The 22,661-nt window shown below is 40.0% G+C and overlaps 1 protein-coding gene and 1 long non-coding RNA gene across 2 annotated transcripts in view; one reads left to right on the top strand and one right to left on the bottom strand.

Moving 5' to 3' along the window:
- The first annotated feature begins 1,327 nt into the window (after positions 1–1,327).
- On the top strand, positions 1,328–9,436 carry vax1 (ventral anterior homeobox 1). Its single transcript, XM_043712218.1, has 3 exons — positions 1,328–2,910; positions 5,501–5,688; positions 6,845–9,436. Exons 1-3 carry the CDS (start codon positions 2,670–2,672, stop codon positions 7,328–7,330), a joined length of 915 nt encoding a protein of 304 aa, XP_043568153.1. The 5' UTR covers positions 1,328–2,669; the 3' UTR covers positions 7,331–9,436.
- A 2,553-nt stretch (positions 9,437–11,989) lies between these two features.
- The window catches only part of LOC122561227, a 24,861-nt gene continuing 14,189 nt past the window's right edge, over positions 11,990–22,661 (bottom strand). Inside the window, exons 3-4 of the long non-coding RNA XR_006314950.1 lie at positions 17,097–17,194; positions 11,990–13,065 (exon numbers count right to left, since the gene is read on the bottom strand). This is a non-coding gene — a long non-coding RNA (uncharacterized LOC122561227). The remainder of the gene's footprint in view (positions 13,066–17,096; positions 17,195–22,661) is intronic.

The raw sequence follows: 22,661 nt of genomic DNA, 5'->3' as shown, positions 1-22,661 counted from the left end.
ATCATTTAAAGCGGTATTTGGGTTTAAAGACTACCTGCTTTAAAAAATTGTATCATCAAAAATTGACATAACGTTGGCGATCTGAACCTTGCAACGTTGCTACCTTGAACAGATAAATGTTGAGCGCCGTCTAGAAGTTGTTAATTCAATTAGAACTGATGTTTTAGAGTTTTTGACATCATAGAATCAGTCCGGGCATTCGCTGGATTTCATGGAGACTTTTATCAAATGCGAGCTTTCCATCTGGTTAAAAGAGTGATACCTGTGTCTTTCGCGTAGTGCGAATTGTCCATTAATACGACGATGCTCATTATTTCAGTGTCTGTGTAGTCGTACCTCATCCATGTGGTCAACTAGCCTAAGTGGTACCTTGTACCGTACACAGTGCGAAAGGAAGAAACACTGCGCTCAAAACGGTCACAGCCAAATCGGCTGGTGTTCGCCTTCATTAATTTCTATGCCACACGCCCTTTCCGTCCTTGAATCTATCAGCCTGCCTCTGAGATTTTTTTTTAAACAATGTACTTATGTATTGAAAGCGGGCTCATAATCATAGGTGTTTGCAGTTGTCTGCGATTCCAGTTGTGTTGTGTTAAACAGTGACACGCTTGCTTGAAGGTGAATGAATTAAGAGCTAAGCTTTGTGTCCCTACAAATCTGATATTCATCCTTTGACGGCGACAAATACATTCTGAATCCTGGGCGGATTCAAGCAGTATTATATTAACCCAGGAGTTTGTATAGCACTGCAGCCGAATTAGATATATCGTTAATACAGTATCTTGCTTTAATTTATTTTAAAAGGGGGAATAAAAGGTTGTTCTGATTGAGAAAAATCAATTAGTGCTGTGTCCTCCCATTTGAAAGAACGCACTGCCGTATTGTCTTGCATGGGGGGGGGGGGGGGTAGATTTAGCAAAGAACTTTAGCGAGATTTTACTTGTTGCGAGAAAATCCAGCCAACGCGACAGTATGTAAGGTCCACCCAAATCAGGCCGAATCCGCAGCTGACTCGCTTGCGGCAGTGGTCGCCATCCAACTTTGCAATTCATAGGATGAAAACTTTTGTCAAATTGATTTGATAGCCCATACACAAAGGGGTGGCCAGGAAGGATTTAGCCCGGACGTTAAATCGCGTCTTCGCTGATTTTAATGTCAAAACCCAGTAAATTCCAATTAAAGTGCTTTCTGCGTTGGCAAAAACGAGACGAAAATGTTTCATTTTTCAAGGTCATTAGTCCCCCTCCCCCTCCCCGCACCCCCCTTTTCCGTAATCATACATTCTCATTACAATGACAAACAATGATAAATCCCCTTTTGCTCCGTGCCCCAAACTAGAGACAAGTGGAGAGAAAATGATTTAAGGTATCTGCTGGTGTAAGGAATGAAAGAACAGTGAGGCATCGATCTTTGTGGGGGTTTGTTTTAAAGACATCGGGAGTGGATTTCTTTTGAGAGGGGCAGCAGCACCATGGTGATCGCGGACAGTCCTCCTTTCGGTGGGCAGCGCTTGTATTGCGGGAGCTCCGGGCAGAGGAGACCTCCATTGGAGCTCCTGAAGCGGCCCCGGCTTCCTGTGAATGGATTGAGTCCGACATGTGGCCTTTCACCCCGCCCTACGAAACACGACCATGCAAGCCACACTCGGCGAATTGTTTGTTAATAGTCCAATTAGATAATTGCCATCTTTCACTCTTTCCCCCATTTCCCATAAAAGAATGAATGCGGAGAGCAGCGTGAAGAGGGCTTCTGCCCCACGAGGTGACAAGGAGGACTGGAGCGTGCTTCAAGCAGCCATCCATTTACTTGAATTGATTCATTGTCGGATAATCAATGGTCTTATTGGATTATTGTCCATTCGAGGTACCCAGTATATTGTTGCCCTGACAATGAAATAACTGAGGTGAAACTTTTCATTTAGAGAATCTTTAGTTAGGATTTTCCGGACTGGCTGTTTCCTGTGGATATATTTTGAATAGACTTTTCTCTCTCTCTCTCTATCTGGGCAGTCCTAAAGGTGACTCAGTCTCACTGCTCTGAACGTTCAGTTCAAGGGACACCAAGCTCAAAGGAGTTCAGGCTTTAGAGATGGCTGCTTGCGGCGCTAATATTACACCATGAAAACTGCTCAGAACTTTCCTCAAACTCTTAACTCTCTGACAAGTGTATTTTTTCGCATTTGAGACCAGTCAGTTTAGCGTATTTAGCTGCCTGATTGAAGGCGAGCACAGAAACCATCTATTAAGATCTGATATATAATCCAAACAAGTCTGTGTATTCATGGAGTAACGTAAATGTCGGACCGTAAAATTACCCATAATCAATTGAAACGACAAGTGTGTACGTACTATGTGCCTGGTATTTGTAGATCTCCCACAACAGTAAATCTGGAAGTCTACAGCTTAAAGCACTATGTAGAAGAGTGTTGATCATTTGGCACTTGGAGCCGGACAACCATAAAAGCACGGCCATCGGTGAAAGCAGTGTTTTCAATCGAACAGTCGGAAACCACCCTCGTTCAGAAAGCGAACTTTAACAGCAGCTGGGACAATAATTTGTGCAATACCCTCTCCCCTCCCTCCCCACCCATCACCCCCCCCCCTCACAAAAAAACCCACAAATATTGTGGCTTCATTTTTTTTTGCACTACGTTTCACTAATATTCCTCAATGGAAGTCAGATGCAATCGAGAGCCAATAATGGAAGCGGAGTCGAGCAAAGGTTTGAAGAATGGACTCCGAGAAGGGAAAGAAACCAGCTCGAATTCACGGGATTCTCACGGAAACCTCCGGAATTGTTTGATGCAGGACCAGCAGGAGACTTTCTCAGCTTCTGCAGTCTCCGATGACTGCAATAAAACAAAATCTAGTAGTAGTGACCCGGACTATTGTAGACGAATTCTTGTAAGAGGTGAGCGCGTTTACATTCTCTCTGTCTGTCTGCCTGTCTGTTGTTGTTCAGTTTTAAACGGACTTGTCCCACTGGTTTGGCCCAGCTTGAGCTTCCTATGCACGATGCAAAATACTATTTTACGTTTAACACCACGTTGTTATGTACCTTTTAGAAAAATGATAGCATGATCTGCCGCTTACTGTAAGCCTCACCAGGAGCATGGAACAGTTTATTTTTTATATTGGAGGCAATTTGCTTCGTCTTTTTCCTTATTTATGGTTACATTTCCGAATTCTTCCAAGTGCAAGGGGAGTGTTTGCATCAGGAAACTGTACGAGATCACTGATAACCTCTTCAAAAACAAAAGGAATGACATTTACTTTCAGTAATTTACCTTATTTTTTTTTTAAATGTCTCTGCTCGGGGCTCTGATTCCTGCACCAACCCCCACTCCATCTATTACTGCCTTGAGCCAGCCGAGCTGTCTTTGCGCTGTTTCTGTTTAGCTTGTACTTGTTTCCATCTAAATATTTCAATTTTGAGGAAGTATTTTGTACTAATTAAAAATACGCGATATTAAAAAAAAGTAATGATGAGGAAGTTAGAGGTGTACCACTGGCGAGTAGGTGAATTCAGACAATTCATGGGAAACAGATTAAATATGATTTCCCTTCCTAACAAGGCCAAAGATTGGCAACCCCAGGACAGGATCTTCTTCATAACGTCTGGCTCTGTGACTCGGGCTCAAATCAACACCTTGTAACTTACCATATAAAAGCTACAAATATTATTAGCACTCTCTTCATGAAAAAGGCAATCACCAATGAAGTTCACAGCCTCTTAACTACAGGCACTCCGATTCTAGGACTGAACCGATTTAATCTTGATACAGTTCGTGAATGTACATTGTCTTGTGGAAATATATTTCGCTCAAACTAAACGGCAAGCCTAGCATAAAATGGCATTCTTGCGAGCAACGAGCCTGGAGTCCGATTTTTGAAAAAAATCTATTGCTTTCTTGAAGTCAAAATTAATTGTGGGTCATCTGCATTCGCGTCGCTTGAGTTTAGGGTATATTTATATAACTTACTAATATCATGGGAGATTCTGGAGTTCATGGAATGTGCTGGTTACAATGCATATGCATATAGATAAGCCGACAAGTGATTTTCATTGTTTGCAAACTCATTGGTTTGCCTTCATTAGTAGAAAATTGAGGACAATTGTCCATTTTCCTCATTTGAAAACATGTGAAAGAATTGCGAAGAATTGTGAATTTAATTCACTTCCTATAATATTGAAGGGTTGTAATTATTGCTTGTGTTTACAATTCTGACTCCTCCTTGGTACCGAATTCTTACTGGAAAAGTTCACTTGAAGTTCTATTATGTATTTATCTATTAATACAGTGGGCATTGTCCTAATTAATTGCTGTGGGGTTATTTATGCTTCCAATAACGTAGAAAACACTTTTGCTGTGTTTTTTAATGGAAGTTACTAATGACACCATGTTTAAAATTAACGAGGCAAGGTGATGGGAAATCAGATATATATTTAATTACATATTATACTTTAAAAACACTTTTTCGTCGTTATAAGTGGTCAAGTTTGGATTTTCGAGTTTTATTCGAGAAATTCAGTTCCTCTCAGAAATTTATTCTAATCTTTGTATGTCCGATTGGTACCCGGCTCAATTGCAGGCACAACTAACTCTCCCAGAACCGATGTGTTCTGAAATATAACCACTGTAAATGTAACCAATGTAAATGTAACCAATATAAACTGAAATGCAACCACTTCTGGTCCCATGCTTCCAGTCACGGACACCGTGAGCTTCAGAAACAATTCTTTACTAGTCATGATCTAGGTTTTCTCGCGATTTCATTTGAAGTATGACTGTGCTTTCACTTTTTGCAAACCAAAGTTTGTTTGTCATGCCAATCTCGTGTGCAGCTAGGTATATTTTCCAGTAATAACTGTGTTACTGTAGCGACAGTTCTGCATTGCTCAGGTACGCATTTTGGTCGTTTTCATCGCGTATCATGATTATTAAACAAAGGTAAATCCTAAAATCGTAATACATTCACAAAACAGGCTGCGCGTTCTAGTTTAACAGTCATTTTATCATTTCACTAAAATAAGACAAGTCCTTTTTTCCGCTATGAATCATCTGTACGTTTTTCTTTGAGTGAAATTTGACAGTGTACACAACTAAGCGAAGCACGTGAAGTGATGTAACGCAGCCAAGATATGTAATAAGGTTTACAAAAATCGTTGTCCTGTAAAATGTCTATATTTTTGTTGGATATTTTTCAAAATGGATCTCCAAATGCATTTGTATTTGATTCCATTTCGATTTCCAAGCAAATATAAACTGCCAGATTTAACCCTATATAACACAACGCGTTATAGAACAAAGGTGGGACCTTATACCACTATGTTTGGAATGTAGCTTGTAATCTTCGACTGCCAAAATCGATTCTATTTGGGAAGGCTTGCTACTTATATCGTTTGCTTTAGCTATTTATTATCCCAAGGAAGTTCTATAAATGGAAATAGTTGTTGCATTGTTTGAGAAGTAACGAACAGCTGCATTTCCATCCTGCAGATGCCAAGGGATCCATAAGAGAAATCATTCTACCTAAAGGGTTGGACCTTGATCGGCCCAAACGCACCCGAACGTCTTTCACCGCGGAGCAGCTGTACCGCTTGGAAATGGAGTTCCAGCGTTGTCAGTACGTTGTGGGACGCGAGAGAACGGAACTGGCTCGACAGCTCAACTTGTCTGAAACTCAGGTAGACAGACAGTGATTCACAAACGTCTCATTGCAAAGCCTTGTAGTTATTTGTTGTTGCACTCGCTTTCCTGAAGGTTCGGATTGGATATATTGCAGGAAATATATGTTACCTCCTGTATCAGTAATTCGTTTTTTAATGTGATGTGTTCATGCTATCTGAGTCCGCAGCGCTGGCAAGAATTACTGCAATTTAGTTGAACACAAACTTGTTTTAGTCATTATTAAACCAACCACGAATAACCCTGAGTGGTTTCTTAAGCATCTTGAAATGTGTGGCCCATGTTAGCCAATAAAAATGATAACTCTTAAAATATGGAATAATACTGAGTGCTTTCAGATTATCTGTTTAGGAAGTGATTCACCTCTCCCTAAAACACGTGTACATTTGCAATGTACTCCGTTCAGATAATTGAATTAAGTTTTTTTTTAAAAATTGGATTCGAAATGCAATTAGTTATCAACAAGCGGGTTGTCCCAGTATTTTAAGGTGGAGAAAATCTAGGGCTGTTGCACCAAATAGTTTCTGTGAAGAATCGGAAAGACTAGCATTTTTTTCGAACTATGGTTATTGGAATGCAAACTTAAACGGTTGTTTCATGTAAGTTTAGAAACTTCCGTTTTGTAACATCGTCTTTAACTTATCCAGCGGAGAATTAATCAGAGTGTCACAGCATAGTCAATATATTTGTAGGACGCGTTGTGCTCAGAATCAATGTTAAGATATCCAAGTCACCATCATGAAGGTGAATGGTTGGCGGGAGCTGGTTGTTACCGAAGAGCAGTAAAAATGTGAAATGAGCCTATTCAGTGTTTCGACCACATTGAGTTATCAAAACGACTCTAATATTCCAAATGTTCAGATGCACTGAATAACAGATCGGAGGTTTAACTAAGTCCTACATAACTTATCTTGTTTATGTAATGGTGTGTTATAAGCAACATTTGAAAAACAATTGTTAGCATTCCCAGGTTTGCGTTTAGTCTTAAACTTTCATTTTTATTCAGTTTACGTAATCGAGGATGGCCATTTTCAGGTTTATGGAAGACACAAGCCTATTTTGAAGCATTGGCCTAAATCGAATATGGGGAATAAAAGCTAAGGTTACATTATACTGGTGTGTATTCATGTAATGCACTGTGTGTTATAAAAACAGGTGAAAGTCTGGTTCCAAAACCGACGCACGAAGCAGAAAAAGGATCAAGGGAAGGATTCTGATGTTCGCTCAACCGCTTCCGAGACGGCGGCAACATGCAGCGTGTTACGGCTCCTTGAACAAGGGAGGCTGCTGTCCCCGCCGGGTTTATCTGGTCTCCTGCCCTGCTCCTCCAGCACTCTGGGTTCAGCTCTGTGTGCCCCCGTAGTGGGCCTTGGCACCACACTGGGCACCTCGTCACTCACTGCGGGAACATCAGGGGCACCGACACTGACCACCACCCATCCCGGACACAATGTTTTTAATATGCCGGTACCGTCTCTTCTCGGGACTGTAAGCACCAGGCTCGCCTCGCCCATAACTGTAACCGGGTCATTGACGGGGAACTTGCAGGAATTGTCCGCTCGATACTTGAGCTCTTCCGCTTTCGAGCCCTACTCCAGAAACGGCAAAAGAGAAACGATGGACAAAAAAATAATGGACTGACAGAAATCTTCAGGAAACGGCATTTTAATTGTTGACCCGTGAGGCTGAATTTAAAAATATTGAAAATTAACATTCACGTAGCATACATAAATATGGTCAATTCCTAATTCGATCAGTTTAGATTAATTTGTAAAAGGCAGAATCAACCTATCCACGATCCATACGTTAAATTGTGATGAAATTGTTAACTCTCACGTCAATTTTAAAGCGACCATACTGCAGCCCTTTAAATACTAGACATCACAGTTTCACAGCTCTGGTAACTACTGTATGCGAGTTGGTACACATCCCAAACAACTTAGTTTACAAAAAAAATCGATTATCGTTTGACCTGTTAAGTAGAACAGCAGGATTTTGGATATTTTTGAATTGCAGCTTAGGTAAGTCAGCCAACAACATCAACAAAAACTTTTTTTTTTAAAAAGAATTTGGTTTCTCCTGAAGGATAAAAGAAAAGTATTTGGTGTTCATGTTTCCCGTTCTAGCTCTGTAAGGTACGTCCTGAATGGCAATTGTTCAGTGTCTGGTCTTGTATGAGAAGTGTATATCGTTTTGAATCTGTGCCGCCAAACTCCAGATGTTATGATGTATAGCTTTTATTATAGTATAATAATTTCAAAGAAGCAAAATCTGAAACTGTATTTTATTGTAAATTATTGATTAACGTCCGTGATTAATAGACTAATGGTTTAATGAAAAGACGGTGAGTGTATTTAAAGTTAATAGAGACAAATGAAAGCCCTTGCTACTAACTTGATCTGTATTTTGTCGTTTGTTATCTTATGCATGTCGTAAGAGTGAAAATATACGTGAGCCTGAAATGTTAACAAGTTGTGTTTTTTATTTAAAAACAAGTTTAATATGAACTCTGGTGATTGCCAACACCATAAAATTACTAGGCCTGTCTGTACAAATGCATAAAATATTGCTAAGTAACCATATTTAAGACAAGGCACATCACAGTGGGCTTTAGTATTTCAAAAATAACGTTAATAGCGGATGTCATTTGCGGCTCTACATTCATGTGTTTTTTTTCCATTGTACCATATTAATTTAGGAATCACGTGATAATCTTGTTTTTGGTCATTATCAGTCATCAAACCCCACACCTATAAATTGGAAATTGCTAAATTATCTTCAGCATAAAGTAGTAGCCATAATGATTGTTGTAAACGAAGATAACCATATAATCAAAGAGTCCGCTCCGCCACTTCTTTTAAATAAAGATGGGAAAGCATTCATTGCAGACAATAGGAGGTTTACACATCTTTATGAAAAGGGACCCGGCCACTGAAATCAATAATAGGTACAGATTCAAATAAAACGTTAGGATGTATGTTTCTTTATATTTAACATTTACATTATATAGACACCCGTGAATATTATGTATGGTTTATAGATAACTATGTAGAAATCAGAGTTCAATATGAGTTTAATGAGCAAACACATTTTGACGAGAAATAATAGTGCTCGGTGTGTGTTGACTCCCTGGTATCTGACGTCAGCCTCTTGCCCTAATCACCACAGTTACCAATTTCCAACACGCCAGTCAGTGCTCCAGCAGCTTTCAAATTTACTGAATATAAACATTGGCAGATGAGGTTTTAAACAAATATTAAGAAGTTACACAAATATCACAACTCCAGCATCAGAATATGTCTAATGTTGCTTTCTTTAAAAAACACACGCAAATGTAAGGGTTAAGTTGCAATAAACAGGATCTAGTTTACATTAACTGCCAAATGCATTCAAACTGGACAGGATTGTCCTTCAATTTTTGTTGTTTGCTTCGGGAATTTTTAATTACAGATTTTTAAGAAGTGGGGGAGGTAACATTTTCTAATCAACCCTTGATATTTTCACCAAAAAGCGGACAAGATATTTAACCTAGAGGTCCAACAGGTGACAAAGGACGTTCTCGGCACTGCACTGTACCAGACATCTTGAAAGTAGTCTGTGTTTGGCATATGTAAAACTTAGCCAAGATTTGTGATTGTGAAACAACAAAGGACTTATTTCTAACAGAGATCCCTGCTGCTGCATCGGAGTTGTTCCAAAGATTCTCCTTGGTTAGAAATACACATTTGAGACAACTTCAAAATTATATAGTTAAAAATCACACAACACCAGGTTACAGTCCAAAAGGTTTATTTGGAAGCACTTGCTTTCGAAGCACTGCTCCTTCATCAGGTGGCGCGACCTGCTCCGAAAGCTCGTGCTTCCAAATAACCTGTTGGACTAGAACCTGGTGTTGTGTGTTTTAACTTTCTACACCCCAGTCCAACACTGGCATCTCCACATCAAAAGTATATACCGGCGCTTGCCCTCTGCCAATTCATTGCAACTAGCAGCCAGCCGTGGCAAACTGCTGTTATTCACATATTGTAAACGACGAAAGTTTCCTCTTTTTATTCCCGAATCCTCCATGTTCAATGTTTTGTTACACCTTGGGATAAATTTTGAAAATTACTTATTGGAGGCAAACGTTAATTTAGTGCATTTTAAATCATCTTCCTTCATGGAGCCAAATGTTCTTATTGGGCGACCTCAAATTAATCGGGGATGGGGGTGTGCTTAGGGGTGTGGTAGATAAATCATTTCATACAAGAGTAACAATGAAATGAAAGAAATTCTACACGTAGTTACACCGTGTAATTCCTTTTCATTTGATTTATGTGGGGTGTACCTGTTGCCTGGGTCACAATACAGAGAGAAAAAAAATTCTTCAGACGCCAATCGTAGCCACAAATCTAACAATATGGAAACAATTTAATGGCTTAATTTTTTAATGTCTCTGGGAAATCAGAGATGAAACTGTATACGAATCCTGTCGCAGTTGGCAAACGCACTATGATAGGGTAGCGTGTTCAAATTTTGCAATAATCTTCTAATTACTCTCGCTAATGCTGATTTATGTTAGATGAATTTGTTAAGGGAATTTGAATGCTGCGCTGAACAGAATTTCATTCCATTTTCCTGATAAATATCCGATGTTCATCATTTATAATGCCGCGGCATACTGAAAAATTCAGATCTCTAATTCTTAAATAAGACCTGGTTGCCCGTCTCTCAGTCTTGATCTACCGCCCCAACTCACAGCTTGTCTACATTAAAGACCTTGAACTGTACATTAATCTGGTCTAACCGTGACCTGATAGAGTGTGTGATCTGACCAATTTCAATGTTTTGTCGAACAAACCTATACCGCAGTGTAAAACTTTAAACACATTTGAACATGGCATCCGGGTCTGTTGTTCAATAAATCAAACTAGGAATGCTTTCAGCATTTTCACAACATTTATTGGCAATATACACTCGAATATTCAAATAATTCTACTCTCAATAAAAACATTGATTATTTTGTCTATAGCTAGTAATCAGCACGCGGTCCAGAATGGGCCGAGACAAAGACTGAAAGGTCCTTGTTTATATTTCTATAATTCATTTTCGGCTTTGCTCAGATCCTCCTAATGTGGCGAAAATGATCCGTTTCTGATGTAAATCTGTTTGGTGATGCTCTATAGGACAGTGGAAAATAATTTCGTTTTGTTCACTCGTCTCTCTCTTAAAAATGTACTGTTTCCCGCACTGCTGAACAAAACTACTTGATATTTGTTAACAGTTTGACTGGACCCGTATGAACAGCAGGGGAGGTTCAAAGGGGATGTGTCGCGAAAACTGAAATAGGGTTGATCCGAACTGTAAAATAAAAGTCTTAAACCTGTCATACTTACACAGGTACTAACCACAAAACTTGTTAGAAACGACAATCTTAAACTCCGTTTATTTATTGAAGTACTTTATAAATTGATGCGAATTTGTCTGTTCGAAAATAAAAGCTGTGCTGCTGGTTTCTGTAATTTGCAACAGCGGAGCTTGCCTGTAGACAGGTCGGGGTTTATAACCTGGTGAAACGATACAATTTAACGTTGGTTGCAAATGTTTATTCTAATCATACTATTAGAATTCCGAGAGGTGAACATGAAATCAAATTGTGATATAAAGCAGGCGACTGCAATGTTTATGTAATTGTTGAGAGCGAAATACAAATCTCAACTCGTTTCTCTCATGGGAATTTCAACTTCCACTTATTATATCGCTTACGTTCTGTATTTAGAAAAAAAAACAATGTTTTGCCGACCTACGCCTTTTACGAATTACAGAGATTTCCAATTAAAATAAAGCCAAAAGATTGTGAACAGGCAAACGCCTATCAAAAACAAAACACGCGCTCAGAGGCATAATTTGTTTCATGGAGACTGATGTATTGACTGGTGTTTTCACTAACAATTAACATTGAGCTAAACATCTGGAAAACTTACAGCCTGGTGTTTAACTACACGGAATGTTATTGTGCTCTCTTCTCAGTGCAGCCGGTATTTTGGTAACGAGTATTGCACTGAAACTATACCTTTAAGTAACTGGGCATGTTTTGATATCCAAGGGGATTGAAGGATTTAGGAAGATCCAATCAAAACCTTAAACCAACCCATTTTCTCCGTTATTGAATACTCGAGAGAATGAGGAAAATCGGAGCTTCTGAGTATATGACTTGCAGGTGTCGGTGTTGGATCGGGGTGGACAACGTTAAAAATCGCACAAAACCAGGTTATAGTCTAACAGGTTTATTTGGAAGCACTAGCTTTTGGAACGCCGCTAGTGCTTCCAAGTAAACCTGTTGGATTATAACCTGGAATTGTCGATTTTTAACTTCTGAGTACACGTAAACTAAAATATCTATGACAATGGCGTGGAACATATTTTATTCTGAAGGTAGTGTTTGAATACTTTCAACTTTCTCTTTACAAAGTGAATGTTAGCCGCTTCTATAGAGGAATTCCATTTTATAAAGAAGACAACTTAAGCTTTTCAAGGCGAGAGGATTGTTGGTGCACTAGCAATGGTAGAAAATTGAATACTTCGTTAAACTGGGCCCTCAGCCTCTCCCAAATCAGGTCTGGGGTAGAGTTCAAATCCTGCTTCACGCCAGGAATTGAAATGGCGTCAGTGTGAACTTTGTAGGTTTGACATCCTTTATCCCACCTGATGAAGGAGCAGCGCTTAGAAAGCTAGTGCTCCCAAATAAATCTGTTGGACTATAACGTGGTGTTGTGTGATTTTTAACTTTGTACACGCCAGTCCAACACCGGCATCTCCAAATCATTTATCCCATTTGACCTCCCACATTACAATGACGACACTTCTGAAATACTTCATTGGCTGTGGAGCGCTCCGCTCTGTCTTGTGGTGGTGAAAGTGTTATAATAAATACAAGATTTCTTCTCTCTCTTGAATGAGGTTGTCAATTTATTAAGGTGTAACTTTTTGGTATGTGAGTAGGAAATGAATTGAGGCGGCAAAAAAAAAACTCACAGAAGAACCTTGCAGAGTGGAAAGCAGCAAATAATCGTTCTGTCTGCTTGGATTGAATTCAAATCAAAAATCCTTAATATGTCAACTCACTATGCCAGCCTCTCTATTTTATAAAGCTTTTATTTGGAGAACACCAGATCCAAGCCAGATTAAACATGTAATATCTCTTTTCATATCGCGCTCTGTTAAACCTGACAAAGGGGTTACGCTCCGAAAGCTTGTGATTTCAAATAAACTTGTTGGACTATAACCTGGTGTCGTGTGACTTTGTCCACCCCAGTCCAACGCCGCCACGTCCACATATTCTTAATTAATGCGTTTAGACTGATGTTGTAAACGTTATAAAGAGAGATTGACCGAGTCTGAAAGACAATAGCATAGTATTCCTATTGAAATTCAAAATCATATTGAAAATAGCAAAAGAAAACTCATTCGTTGGACTGGTTGGCGATTTTCACAACACATGGCTCATTAAAGCACCACGTAAAATAGTGTTTTATCAGCGATAGTCAGGCAAATCTACAATAATTCAAGTGATATTAATAAATGACCACTCAGCCTTGCTCAATGGAACCTGCAAGAATACGATTCACACTGGGGTCTGAGATTCTCTCTGCTCAGAGTCAGATAGTACTGTAAGTAGTGATCTAATGGGAAGAAGATTGGACTTAGTTCGGTTTTGCCCAAGAGCCATATCTAGCCTGTGAGCTTTGACAATCCTCTCCTCGAAACTGACAGCTTAATTCTACTGATGCACACATTGCTCAACGAACGATTTTGATGTCTGAACTTTACGGCCTGATAATGTGAAATTGGTGGCACTTAGCGCCTTTGTGTTACTCGTAAACCAGAGCAGCACAGTCTCCTACTACCTGCAACTTCATACACATGTATGCTAAGGGGAGCAAAATATTAAACCTAGCTAGTCTGCACATATGTGGAGACTTGCTAGGACTCAAGTCTTTCGGCTGAAGTTTCCAAAGTCAAAGTTGAGTTCACAGGCAAGGCCTTTGAAGGTTAGAAATTTGGAGGCTCCTGATGCCAGATATAGCAGAAATGTAACTGGCCTCTTATACTCCCAGAAAAAAAAAACCTGGGAATCATTACTCTCTTAGAAAATAAGCAGTTTCATAATTCCCAACAAAATTTTGGCAGTTTCATTTTGAAGAGCTTAGTTTCTGGCTTTGGTCTAACTTCTAGTTTCTTTTTGGGAATGTGGAATTCGACACATAAACAGATCAGCCAGATTTTATTGAATGGCAGAGCAGGTTTGAAGGACTGAATTACTTTCTTCAGCTCTTATTTTGTATGTTTGTACAGTTTCTAGGGCTTTCTGCTATGGTTATTTTCTAACTTTGGGGCGGCATGGTGGCTCAGTTTTTAGCACTGCTGCTTCACAGTACCAGTCACCTGGGTTCGTTCCACCCTTGGGTGCCTGTCTGTTTGGAGTTTGCACACTCTCCCCGTGTCTGGGTGGGTTTCCACCAGGTGCTCCGGTTTTCTACCATGTTCAAAGATGTGCAGTTTAGCTGAATTGGCCATGCTAAATTTCCCACAGTGTTCAGGGTTGTGTAGGTTAGGTGCATTAGTCAAGGGTAAATATAGGGTAGAGGGAATAGGTCTGGGTAGGTTACTCTTCAGAGGGTCGGTGTAGACCTGTTGGGCCAAAGAGCCTGTTTCCAAACTGTAGGGATTCTATGATTCTAATCAACCTGTTTAGAGATGGACTGGGTGGAACTTGAACCCAGGTCACTTGGTTTAGAGATAGGGAGACTATCACTGCACTACAAGGGTCCCAGGGCCATCTGCTGTGCAACCAGGTGGCTGGATGCCTCAACACATTAGACCTATTGCAATTTAGGACAACTCAGCAGATAGAATGCAATACACTCACAGTAAAACTGAATGGTGAATAATTTGGGTCACTGCTCCCACCTTTCTATAATTGTTTGCATGCCTGGAGATGCCCCCCCATAACAGTAACTGTGACCAAGTCCCCCATTATGGTAATAACTCTGAGATATTGCACTGCAGCAGAATACCTGCTAGAGTTATTACTGGCTTACTGGCTGCATCAAGGAATGGACTGCAAGAATAAGGCCTAGATAGTTTCCCATCTTGTTGCATGCCTTGAAAATCTATTCATGTTTTTAAACTTCTGGTCAATGCATAGAATTTTGAATATGAACACAAATTAGTTTTATAAATGTTCTAAAGTTACAATAATTGGTGTATTAAAGTGTAGACATAAGATTAGATGCCTGGAAGTCATCATCACTTTGCTGAAGGACTCTCATTGTGTCACACATTGCAAGAGTTAAACATAAGCAATTTATAATCATCACCCAAACCCTAATATTCTTCTTTTTGTTATTTTATTCTGATTTGTTATGATTTTGAGAGTGTTGACTGCAACTTTCAGTGAACTCCATTCTCTTGATTTGTAATGTTATTTACATAAGAGGTTATATTTTTAAAAATTCTATCATGGGGTTTGGATACTACTTTGTTGCCCACCCCTAACTCCCTTTGAACTGACGACAGTTCAGAACCAATGATAGTGCTGTAGCTTCATGCAGGCCAGATTGGGCAACTGTAGCAGATTTCCTTCTCTAAAGGACGTTAGTGAATCACATAGGTTTTTACAATCAATGATCATTTCACTATCATTGAAAGTAGGTTTTAATTTCAGATACTAATTAATAGAATTTTAATTCCGTTGAATTCATGTCAAAGAGTGTTAACCATGATCTGTGGATTAGCTTAGTGATATAATTATATCTCCCCTGCAAATTCTCTGCAAGAATTTTAGCAACTTGAAGAAAGCTGTGCTAAATTTCTGTTAAAATTTCAACCTTTAACATGCTTCACATATGCAGAATCTCTAACCGAGCATAGAATTTCACTCCCTCTGTAAGAAAATTGCTTAAAGATTCCACAGTTCAGGCACTAAATGACTGTTGTTAATATTTTCGGTATGTACAATTGAGATGGAAAATAAAGCACACCGAGAAATATATTGTTATACAATTTGATCTTGGTTTCAGATAGTACTGATTTACCAAAATTCAAGTAACAATGAATGCCAATACTAGAAACTTAGGTCGATCCAACTTTTCTGGATTTACTTATATCTAATGGTAGTTAAAAATCCAAACTATTGTAGAATGTTTAACTTCTGAAATTTTCGAGTTTAATACAGGATGCAAATGGAAGATTATTTGGCTAATCCAAACTCAATATATTTTTCTAAATAAAAATACAAAAATTCATGGCAACAAGTGATCAAATTTGGCTAATACAATCTACTAGAATGAGTAAGGTGAATCCAACCTGTGCAGGCTGTAGCACTACAATTATTCGCAGTGTTGTGTGCAGCACATAAGCCCATAGGTTTTTCCTTACATGCAGGTTATAATTTGCAGTAATATGATTTGATTGGATGCAAACAGGTCCTTCGGCCCAACAAGTCCACACCAACCCTCCGAAGGAAGAGTAACCCACCCAGACTCATTTGTCTCCCCTATATTTACCCCTGCCTAATGCACTTATCACTATGGGCAATTTAGCATGGCACATCTGTGGATTGTGGGAGGAACTGGAGCATCGAGAGGAAACCCATGAGACGTGGGGAGAATGTGCAAACTCCACACAAACAGTCGCCAGAGACCGGGATCGAACACAGGTCCCTGGCACTATGAGGCAGCAATGCTAACCACTGAGCCACCGTGCCACCCACCCAGTAACCGCCCAAGTTACTTATAAATGTGTAGTGAACTTTACTACTGACTATTGTTATATGATAAATTAATCAACATGGTCCTTTTATTTCTAATGTGGAAACAATTGTGAACAATAGCGGGTAAGATTTCTTCTCCTGACATGGTAAATCCTGATCTTCCAATATAAATGTGCTGGCATAATGAGTTGTCGGCACAATGATGTCATGTTCCAATTAATGGTTAATCACTCACATCAGGGGAAGATGTGATACAGTTGTAATATCACTAAACTAATCCAGAGACTGGATTAACTCTTAAAAAATTAAAATATGATATTAAATATTAAAAACACTCCAAGTTTCATGAATAAACATAGAAAGTTCACAGATGCACAAACAGATTACAAGTCCAGAAAATAGTTTATGTAATTTAAAGTCCTGTAAAGTGAGAGAGCAATGTTGAAGGTTGGCCACTTGACTGGCTTCAGGTGGAACTCAGTGGCCTTTCTGGGTTTGATGGTTCCAAATGTGAACAAAAGATATATCCGTTTTTTTGAAAATAGCAGCTGCTGCATTGGATTCTTTCAAATCCCTTTGTCCATGCCAAGTGGATTTTAAAACAGAAACAGGGTTCAAATGTGTAAAAATAGATTGAGAAAACGTGAGACATACCTTTACAGGGATATTGTTTCTTCAGCATCTTAGTTGCTGTTGAAGTCTGGAGAGAAAAATTTAGCTAACTTGTCACACCTTTCTCCTCTCCAATTGGCCTGTGACCCAAAAACAGTCATGGTTAGTGGATTCTTGTTGCTCAACAGACATGACTGCACACCTCTGGGAAAATATCTTTCATTGTCAAAATTTCAATGTTTAAGTGACTACATTTAATAGATTTTCCTCACCAATCCAGGTGATTGGCAGGAGGCTTTGTTAATGGGGTAGGAGATTGTTTTTATAATTTATTCAGGGAATGTGGGCATAACTGGCTAGGCCAGCATTTATTGCCCATTCCTAATTGCCCAAAAGGGCAGCTAAAAGTGGATCTGAAGACATATGCAGGCCAGAAAGAGTAAGGACAGCATTTTTCCTTCGCCTAAGGACATTAATGAATTAAATGGGTTTATATATCAGTAACAGTGATTACACAACTACGGTTATGCTGGCTTTTTAAAATTCCACACTTTACTGAATGTATGATCCCTATTTGTAGTCCTTCCATTTAAATGTTCCCAGTGTCTTTGCAAATGATCAACTATCTTTGATTGATTTCAAGTCACAGGAATTATGATGCTAAGGGGGTTTCAGCTAGTAAACTCAAAATACATTTTCCGTAGTAAACCTCCATGGATTTCTAGTTTCAAATGACTTTACTGTCAATTAAGTACTTTTTGTACTGTAGTCACTTCCTAGCTTGTTCAAAACACTGAATGACTCCACTATGCATTCACCTCAGTGGCCCTGGTGAGATACTAAGACCTCAAAAAAACAGTGCAGTGGCTGTTAAAACCAGAATGCAGGACTATGTTCAAAGGAAATAAGACCAAAAGACTAGAAGAGATTGGAGCAGAAATTCAGCCCATTTGATTATGGCTGATAAGTTTTTCAACACAATTTTTCCGCTTTTTCCCTGTAACCTTTGATCCCCTTGGCAATCAAAGACTTATCTCTCTCTGTTTTAAATATACTCAATGACCTGACATTCACAGCCTTCTGTGGCAACAGATTCACCACTCTCTGGCTAAAGAAGTTTCTCCTTATCTCCCTTTACTCCAAAGGTGTGCCAACGGGTCCTCAAGTCTCCTGCCAACGGAAACATCTTCCCAAAGTCCACTCTGTTCAGGCCATTCAATTTTCTATAACTTTCAATCATATCCCCCCTCATCCTTCTAAACTCCATCAAGTATGGTCACAGATTCCTCAAACATTTCTCATATGGTAAGCCTTTCATTCCTGGGGCTATTCTTGTGAACCTCCTCTGGAGCTGCTCCAGGGCCAGTACATCCTATTTAAGGTATGGAATTCAAAATTGTTCACAATACTCTAAATGTGGTCTGAACAGAGTGTTATTAAAGCCTCAGAAGTACATCCCTGCTTGTATATTCAAGTCCCCTCAAGACGAATGATAACATTGTATTTACTTTCCTAACTACTAACCAACCTGAAAGTCTACTTTAAGAGAAACCAGGACTAGGACTCCCAAATCCCTTTGCACTTCAGATTTATGAATTTTCTTCCCATTTAGAAAGTAGTCAATGCCTCTATTCTTCCTACCAAAGTGCATGACCTCACACTTTCCCACATTGTATTTCATCTGCCTCTTCTTTGCCCACTCTCCTAACCTGCACAAAACTTTCTGCAGCTTCCACACTTACTCAACAATACCTGTCCCTCTATCTATCTTTGTATTACCTGCAAATTTAGCCAGAATGCCCTCAATTCCTTCATTTAAATCATTAGTGCAAAAAGTGAAAAGTTGTAGTCCCAGTATTGACTTTTGCGGAAAACCACTGGTCACTGGCTTCCACCCTGAGAAGGACTCTCTGCTTTCTGCCAGACACCCAATCTTCTATCCATGCTAGTACCTTCCCTCTAACACCATGGGCCCTTATTCTACTCAGCAGTCTCCTGTGAACCCTATCAAAGGCATTCTTAAAGTCCAGATAGATGACATCCATTGGCTCTCCTTGGTCTAACCTGTTTGTTGCCTCCGCAAAGAATTCTAACAGATTTGTCAAGCACAACCTCCCCTTGATGATAACATACTGACTTTGCCCTATTTTTTCATGCACTTCCAATTTTTCAGAAATCTCATCCTTCACAATGGATTCCAAAATCTTTCCAACAACAGAGGTCAGCTTAATCAGCCAATAATTTCCCAACTTTTGCCTTACTCCTTTCTTAAACGGGGAGGGGGGGGGAGGGGTTACACTGGCGATTTTCCAGTCCTCTGGGACTTACCCTGATTGCAGTGACACCTGAAAGATCACTACTAAAGCCTCCACTATCTCCTTCAGAAGTCTAGGGTAGAGCCCATCTGGTCCAGGTGATTTATCCATGTTCAAACCTTACAGTTTTTTTTTAGCACTTTCTCCTTGCTAATTGCCACCATACTCACCATACTCTGACTCTCTTGAATTTTTGGGATATTACTCATGTCTTCCATTGTGAAGACTGACACAAAGTACTTATTCAGTTCCTCAGCCATTTCTTTGATCCTCGTTATTATTTCTACAGCAGCATTTTCCAGTGGCCCAATGTCCACTTTTGCCTTTCTTTTGCCCTTTATATATCTAAAGAAATTCTTGCAATATTTCCTAATATTACTGGCCGGCTTAACTTCATATTTAATCTCCCACCTTATTTATTCCTTATAAATTAATAGAATTAGCAAGTTTTGAGATTTGTAACTCAGGTTGAGGTTCTGGATGCAGGTTTGCTAGCTGAGCTGGAAGGTTCATTTCCGGATGTTTCGTCACCCTACTAGGTAACATCTTCAGTTAGCCTCCGGGCAAAGCATGGCTGATAATTCCTGCTCTCTATTTCTATGCTTGGGTTTCTTTGGGTTGGTGATATCATTTCCTCCATGTGTTTGTTGATAGAGTTCTGGTTGGAATGCCATTCTTCTGGGAATTCTCATGTATGTCTCTATTTGACTTGTTCTAGGATGGACGTGCTGTCCCTGTCGAAGTGGTGTCCTTCCTAATCTGTATGTAAGGATACTAGTGAGAGAGAGTCGTGTCATTTTGTGGCTAGTTGGTGTTCATGTATCCTGGTGTCTAGTTTTCTGCCTGTTTGTCCAATGCAGTGTTTGTTACAGTTCTCACATGGCATTTTGTAAATGACATTAGTTTTGCTTGTTGTCTGTAAAGGGTCTTTCAAGACAGCATCAAAGGAGAAGGAGAATCAACGTTTCGGGTTAAGCCCGTCTTCAGCCCTTCTTCGGGCTTATGCCCGAAACGTCGATTCTCCTTCTTCTTTGATGCTACCTGACCTGCTGCGCTTTTCCAGCAACACATTTTTAAGCTCTGATCTCCAGCATCTGTAGTCCTCACTTTCTCCTAGGGTCTTTCAAGTTCATTAGCTGCTGTTTTAGTGTGTTGGTGGGTTTGTGGGCTACCATGATGCCAAGGGGTCTGAGTAGTCTGGCATCGAGTTAGACTCTATCTACCACCCCCTAAGAAAAAGAACAGGAAATGACATCACCACTGGAAATGACATCACCAACCCAAAGAAACCCAAGCATATAAATAGAAAGCAGTGTTTCACCCGGAGGCTTATTGAAGGTGTTATCTAGTAGGGTGACGAAATGTCTGGAAATGAATCTTCCAGCTCAGCGAGTAAACCTACATCCAAATTAATAGAATGCTCGGAGAGAGTAATTTTCTGAACAACAAGGAGCAGAATACCACTTTCCTGCAAATTTACTAGGCCATATCATGACGTGGCAGAACCAATATCAGGATAGCAATCTGGTCCGAAAATTGGGCTATTTAACCCCATGCCATTTATTGATATGGCAGGTATCAGTAGTGAAATACTGCACAGATCAGTCTAAGAATTCAGCTACTCACAACATATTTTAATAACTTAGATGAGGGAACAAAATATAATATCTCCAAATTTGTAGATAATACAAAGTTGGGTAGGAAGATGAACTGTGAAGAGGAAGCAGAGATGCTTCAGTGTGATTTGGACAACCTGCGACGTGTGTGCCCTCATACACCAGTCATAGAGGTTAAGCATGCAGGTGCGGCAGGCTGTCAAGAAGGCAAGCGGTATGTTAGCTTTCATAGCGTGAAGTTTTGAGTGCAGGAGCAGGGATGACTTGCTGCAAATATACAAAGGCTTGGTGAGACCACTCCTGGAATACTGTTTGTAGTTTTGGTCTCCTTATCTGAGGATGTCCTTGCTACAGAGGAATGAAGCACAAGTTTACTAGATCAATTCCTAGTATGGCAGAATCAATTAGGATTATACTTGCTGGAATTCAGAAGAATGAGGGGGGAATCTCATAAAAACCTATAAACCTTTAACAGGAGTAGATAGCGCTTATCCAGGATGTTCCTGATGTTGGGGAATCCAGAACAAGGGGTCATATTGTAACTTTATGGAGTAAAGAATTTAGGACTGAGGTGAGGAGAAATTTCTTCAATCATAGAGTAGTGAGCTTGTGGCATTTGCTACTACAGAAAATGGCTGAGGTCTGAACATTATGATTTCAAAAAAGAAGTAAAAGGCTAAAGGGATCAAAGAATATGAAAGAAAAGGGGAAACAGGCTATTGAGTTGGATCATTAGCCATGGTTACATTGAGTGGTGGACCATGCTCGAAGATCTGAATTGCCTATTTTCAATGTTTTTAATCTCATACCCCTACCATCTGACAGCTGTGCACATTGCAAACACACTGCATCTGCTTAAAGAAAAGTATTAGAGGAGCTGTCCTCACTAATGTTTAGTAGATATCCATTTGTTAAGGGGGTCCCAGTTCAATAGGCAGCTCCCCCATTGACCTATTATACTCTATGCTACTCTATCCCCACCCCCACCCTCCTCTAGCTTATCTCTCCATGCTTCAGGCTCTCTGCCTTTATTCCTGATGAAGGGCTTTTGCCCGAAACGTCGATTTTGCCTGTCCTCGGATGCTGCCTGAATTGCTGTGCTCTTCCAGCACCACTGATCCAGAATCTGGTTTCCAGCATCTGCTGTCATTGTTTTTACCTCATTGATTTCAACCCTACTGCGAATCCTCTTGCAAGGATGCCTGCCTTGAAGAAGTTTTCCTCCTCTCTCTACAAGAATCTCAGGGAGTCTCTCTCCCACTGCAACTCCCAGGTCATTTCCTCTGCCCTGAAACAAACCCGCTACTACAGCCACATTTGCTTTCTCAGTGTCTGCCTCCGTAACCAACTCATCCCACACGGACTCCGGACCACCTTTAAACCGGCAGAGTTCGGAACCAAACAGGACAAACAGTACAGACTACAGATTCAAAAACACCAGCAACAGTTCTCCTTCAAGATCCTCCGCTCCACGCTCGCAGCAATGCGCCGCCACCTAACCTCTCTACAGTCAGCCCTGCCTCAGCTGAGGGCCACACTCTCTCAGATTTGCAAAGGACCCACTCTGGACAACATCCTCAGGAGAATTCAGACTCTCAACAACAGCATTTCAACTCCATCTCAAACATCAAAAACTGTAAGTACAACAAACTTTTATCCACCCACCTCCATAACCA

The sequence above is a fragment of the Chiloscyllium plagiosum genome, chromosome 22 (assembly GCF_004010195.1).
Source record: "Chiloscyllium plagiosum isolate BGI_BamShark_2017 chromosome 22, ASM401019v2, whole genome shotgun sequence".
In the NCBI taxonomy this organism is placed as follows: Eukaryota; Metazoa; Chordata; class Chondrichthyes; order Orectolobiformes; family Hemiscylliidae; genus Chiloscyllium; species Chiloscyllium plagiosum.
Note: the sequence above shows the minus strand (reverse complement) of the source record. Positions and strands in the feature narration are given on the sequence as shown.

Bases quoted from the DNA above. Each gene is read 5' to 3' on its own strand.
- vax1 (XM_043712218.1), top strand. From the start codon at position 2,670: ATGGAAGTCAGATGCAATCGAGAGCCAATAATGGAAGCGGAGTCGAGC. The intron at 2,911-5,500 runs GTGAGCGCGTTT...TCCATCCTGCAG, and splicing joins TAGACGAATTCTTGTAAGAG to ATGCCAAGGGATCCATAAGA. The intron at 5,689-6,844 runs GTAGACAGACAG...TTATAAAAACAG, and splicing joins TCAACTTGTCTGAAACTCAG to GTGAAAGTCTGGTTCCAAAA.